At 41.3% G+C, this 5,319-nt stretch overlaps 1 protein-coding gene across 1 annotated transcript; it reads right to left on the reverse strand.

The window, feature by feature from the left end:
- Positions 1 to 1,936: 1,936 nt before the first annotated feature.
- On the reverse strand, positions 1,937 to 3,212 carry TUSC1 (tumor suppressor candidate 1). Its single transcript, XM_037798470.1, has one exon. The coding sequence runs from the start codon at positions 2,953 to 2,955 to the stop codon at positions 2,347 to 2,349; it is 609 nt and encodes a 202-aa protein (XP_037654398.1). The 5' UTR covers positions 2,956 to 3,212; the 3' UTR covers positions 1,937 to 2,346.
- Between the last annotated feature and the right edge of the window lie 2,107 nt (positions 3,213 to 5,319).

Genomic DNA, 5,319 nt, shown 5'->3' on the forward strand with positions numbered 1-5,319 from the left:
TTCAAGAGTATAGTTTTAGTTCTCACATTTGAATATTTTTCTACCTGACATTTCCAGAATTCATTGCAAATAGAAAAAATTAGAAATAACTGTAAAGCACCAAGTAAGAGACAGATTGTTGTTCAAGTTCCTCCCTCAGAGAACTCCATGCTTAGAGTAGATTGCTTATCATTCAGACAGAGATCAAGCACCAACAAACTCACTGTTGTCCTTCCTCAAACTTTCTCTGAAGCCTAACAGATTTCTAAGAGTTCAGATTTAAAAACGGACTTCCTTACTAATAAATTATCACGGAATATGCAAAGAGTATACTGGCAGCTAAATAGATTTTGAATGAAATTTATAATAAGCAAAATCTTATTAGGTCTGCTTACAGATTAATCAAAATATAGTTTATTTAATTCTGAACGTTGAGATGGGCCAAGCTTAATCTTTAAAATCTGAAATTTGAGTGTGATTCATCTGTATAAAGTCACATGTGGGTGTTATCTAAGTATTTTCCATGGTCTTTAATATTTCTGTGGCATAAATAAATTTATACATTATATATCAGGTAGAAGGATAAAGATAGAGAAGATAGATATTGGACAAGAAAATTTATGGGAAGAAAAAACTAAAAGATATAACTGATCAACAAATCGCCAATAAATCAATTTTGCTATTCATGAAGATTTTCCGACATTTTGTGTACATTTTACTGATGAGAATAATAATGCTTAGAGAAATTAACTAATTTAAACCATAAGTTACAGTTAAGTGGAAGTAGAGCCAATACGCTTTTGGATTCTTCAATTCCAAATTTGGTATTCTTTACAGATTATTTTACTGTGTCCAAAATATTTTATTTCTCTCACTCTTATAAAATGAAGGGGGATAGAAAAAATTTTCATATACCTACCTATTCTCATCAAATTTTTTCTCACAGTTTTTGGGCATAAGAGACGATTTTAATATTCACAAGTAAGTGTCAACTACCATTAAGCAAAATGCACAGAGTCTTCAAAACCCAGGACTGGAAAAATCACAAAACTGTTTTCCCTGGTACCATGCACTGTAATATATGCTATATATTTGAGACTTTTGGAATATGTCATAGATAGTACATTTTATTCCCCTAACAAAAATCCTACTCATGACTTCTTTTTTCCTGAAGTTACCATAAAACACTCTCTTACATCGTGATTTTTATCAGACATAATAGTATTCTTTACACTATTCAAAAGGCAAAAGTGTTACTAACAAAATGCAATAAAATGACTTTAGAACATTTGTTGTTATAATTAAACGTATTTTTTCCACCATTGTAATCACAATTGAGATTGTTAAATCATTTTGGGGTTTTTGATACACAATTTATAATTTCTTAAAAGTTCTTAATCATCAGTCAAAATAAGGGAAACCATGCAAAAGCTTTCAATATTGCCTAAAATGGGATAAAAATAATGAAAAATGTTTAGGGTACCTAATCTTTAGATTATTTAAAATAATCTTTCTTATGTAAAGCAAAAAGAAACCGATAACTTATAAAGCGTAACAAAAATATTAAAATACGTTAAGACATACACACACACATATATGTATATCTCTTAAAGAAACATATATAAAAATTTAACACACCTCAAATAATAGTCGTAGAAAGCTTTTTGGTTCTTTTTAAAGTACTGGATTTATTTACCAAATCCAAGGATCACCTATTGGCAGATATTTCAAAAAGTCTCAAAGGTATACAAATTAGTATATATTAGATGTGTAAGGACAGGAGCCAGAAGCAGACATGAGTTGGTTTCTAAGTTATAAATACTACCTTCTTTATAAAAGTTGGTACTTTAAAGGAAACTCAAATTAATACCGATTTATAAAAACATACTTAAAATGTTGGCCACAATAATGGCTACAGGTTTTAGAGGACTGAAGAATGAACAACAAACTCAACAACTCAAAATACATAATTCATTCCTCAAAAAAACCAAAACAGAGAGAGCGCAACAGGTTCTCAAAACGCCCAGAAAAGTTCAGGCATCAGGAGGTACAGAATGGCACCCAGTTTTTGTTGTTTTTAAAAGATCTGCCCCTCTGCTGCTAGGCCTTTGTCCTCTGAAACCAGCAGGGAAAAGAGGCAGGTGCTCTGCATACATCGGGACTCCAAGGGGCCCTTCCACGATTCTCAACCCAAACATAAGCGCCGGTAGGATGTCTGGAGTCCCTGCAAGGACTGGAAGAGCACCGCGACCCAGTTTCCGCGCGCGCAGCGCTGCCCAGGACGTGCGCTGCCGGGGGTGCGTCGGAACGCGGAGGAGGCGCCAGTAAGAAGCCCCGCCTCTCTTTGGCTGCGGGCGCTGGCTACAGCTAGGGCTCAGGGGGCTCCAGGTCCGGGGGTCGAAGGCCCGCCTCAGGTTGCCGCAGTAATGGCTCCTCTTTGTCCCCACGCGGGTGTGACCCCCGCTGCTCCAGGTGCAGCTGCAGCAAGGCCCGGCGGTACATGTCCTCCAGCTTCTCAAGCCGGGCCCTCAGGGCCCTGGAGCTGCCCGGCTCGTTCTCAGGACTTCCGCCTCTCGCCCGGCGGTTCGTGCCCCCCGCGTTGAGGCCCGGGGTCGCTTCTGCCGCCTCCGCCGGCGCCGGGGCGCCGCCTTCACTCGGGAACTGCAAGGCCTGGCGGAAGAGGTTGCGGTTCTCACGCTTCAGTCGCCGGTTCTCAAGCCGCAGCCGGGCATTCTCCTCCCGGAGCCGCGCGTTCTGCCGGTCCCGCTCGTCCCGCGCGCGGACGGCCTCCAGGTGGCTCGCCGCCAGGTCTGCGAAGCGCTCCTCCAGCTGCTGTCGGGCGCCGCCCGCACGGCCTCGCCAGCCGCCGCCGCCCCTGCGAGGCCGGCCCGTACGGCCCAGCCGGCTGCTGTCTCCGCCATCGTCCCCACCGCCACAGATCCCGCGCCTGGTGGCACCACCACGCATGCGCCACATGGGTCCCGTCCGGACCGCGCCGCCAGCGCCGTGGGCAGAGGGGCCGCGAACCCAGGCGCGGGAGAGTTTGGGGCCCGGCGGGGCGGCCGGGGCGATGGCGGAGGAGAGGAGGTGGCGGGCGGTGGCTGCTGGCCTGGGGCCAGAGGAGGCCGGGAATTTGCCCGGGCTGAGGCGTGTCTTGTCTCCTGTGGTAGAGCTGCCCTCTGGGCCTGCGATTGCCGGCCTGGCTCACGCGCAATGCCCCCGGGGAGCGCTTTGCTGCTCAGCCCTCTGGCCGCTCCAGGAAAAGCGTGTATACTCAAAGCTGGGTTCTGCCAGGGTGCTTCCGTGCAGGCCCGGGCACCGCAGGAACCAGCCGGCCTCGCCCAGCTCTCTGGCGTAACCACCAGTGGTTACCTTGCTCTTTGCATGGCAATTTCAAAGCAAATAACAACAATAATAATAATAATGATAAAAGAATAAGTTATGGGACAAGTTGGAATACTGTAATTACCTCATTTAAAAACTAGTGTTTAACACATTCTTATGCTTAATAAAAATAGAGTCCAGCACCTGCTATGAGGCCCTCAAGTGGGAACAGGTAGCTCTCAAAAGAATGAAAGAACCTCTAATTTATGAACAACCTAAGATTATTTTGTAAAGTTGTTGGAACTCTATAGAAATAAGGTTAGTTAGTCGATTTGTTCAGACCAATACTGAAAACCTATTAAACTCAAAATCCCCATTCATTGAAGAAACTGAATACTCAGTTTCACAATTTCTGGGGGAGGTGGATACAATTCATTGAATGAATCACATTCCTTGTTTTTAAGGAACTCAGCCTGGAAAGTGATGGAATTATTGCAAAGTAAATTACAGATTAGGTTCTCTTGGCAGAATCTCTTAGGAGAGAGGTGGCTGTACGGGTCTACACTTTTAGTAAGGTCTCATGTAATTCTTATGTTCAATGAACTCTCCAAGCCACTGGAGCAAGTAAATGAATAAGAAGAGCATGAGAGAACCTTGCTGAACAGATTTGAGGTTTTCATTAACGAGTACAAATAAAAATAACTAACTAGGGGAAAATACAGTTATTTTTTATACTTTTATTTTGTCATGTAACATAACCAAACAAAAAAACAAAATATATTCTAAATTATCACTATCAGTTCATGTAATGAAAAAGCAGGAAAGATACAATTTATGAATTTCAAAAACTAGAATAAATTTGGTTTTATGAAAAATCAATTTTAATATTCTCCATTAAAAACAAATGGTGAAATTGTTGCAGCCCTGCACTGACTTCTCTATGGACTGTTGAACCAAGAATATGGTTTTACCCATAGTTTATATAAAGAATGCTAGAGAAAATGCTGGTATTAAAGGGAAGATGATGAGTTCTCTGTAGTAGTAGACCTGTTGAATTTTAGGAGCAGGTGGGACAAGAAAATATATATGCCAAGTACGCTAGAGAACAGCTGCTTAAGAAAGAATGTCATCCCCTGTGTTATGAATTGAGTAGTCCTGTGATTTTTGTTATTGGCTGCACTCTCCCACCCTACATTGGCAAATCTACTAGAATTCTCATTTACTGCTTCCCAGATTAAAGCTGCTCTGTTTCCTTTGTAGAATATCTTTTAAATAACTGTAACTAACCACTGTAGTAAGTCCTAATGGGTTTCCTAAAGAACATCGGGGCTGGTTGTATGAAAAGACCTCTTGTCCTTTCTATACCCTACCCAACGCCAAAGAACATCTCCCTTGCCTTGATAAATTAACGAAGTAACGTGAAATGTAATGTAAAGCAGGTAAACTTGAATAAGCAGAAGATCCAGTAACCCTGCTAATTTGTTTGATATATTTTTAAAGTAACTAAACTGTTGATACATGTATCCTCACAAAAAAACAAACCACTATGAGCCATGCAGATTTTGGGTGGAAAGAAGGGAGGAAGGAAGGGAAACCACAAGAAAAAAAAATGATCCAATAAAAATCTGTCAATAACAGTCAGTGGGTGTTATCTGTGCATGGCAGTGAACATTGCCTTACAGTTGATGGAGATTCTGCCAGGCTTCCTAAATAAAAGACAGACGGAATGGTTGTAATTTCTAAATTGAAAGAAGAGTTGGGGCAATTGAGGAACTAAAAAGATCACTGCCAAAATAATGGACTTACAAAATTTACTTAGACCAATATGTTAAGAATTGTATAAATGAAGGTGAACATTACATTTATTTCTAAGGGTGGTAGCAAAAAATTTAGTAAAAGGACTTTACCCATTATAGCTTGTTAGTGGCCTATATATCAGAATATTATTGGGCAAGTAACATAACATGTATATGAAAATAAAATGGAAAAAATCTGAGGGAAAATTAAGAAACATAA

Source organism: Choloepus didactylus, chromosome 10, assembly GCF_015220235.1.
Source record: "Choloepus didactylus isolate mChoDid1 chromosome 10, mChoDid1.pri, whole genome shotgun sequence".
In the NCBI taxonomy this organism is placed as follows: domain Eukaryota; kingdom Metazoa; phylum Chordata; class Mammalia; order Pilosa; family Megalonychidae; genus Choloepus; species Choloepus didactylus.

Bases quoted from the DNA above. Each gene is read 5' to 3' on its own strand.
- TUSC1 (XM_037798470.1), bottom strand. From the start codon at position 2,955: ATGTGGCGCATGCGTGGTGGTGCCACCAGGCGCGGGATCTGTGGCGGT.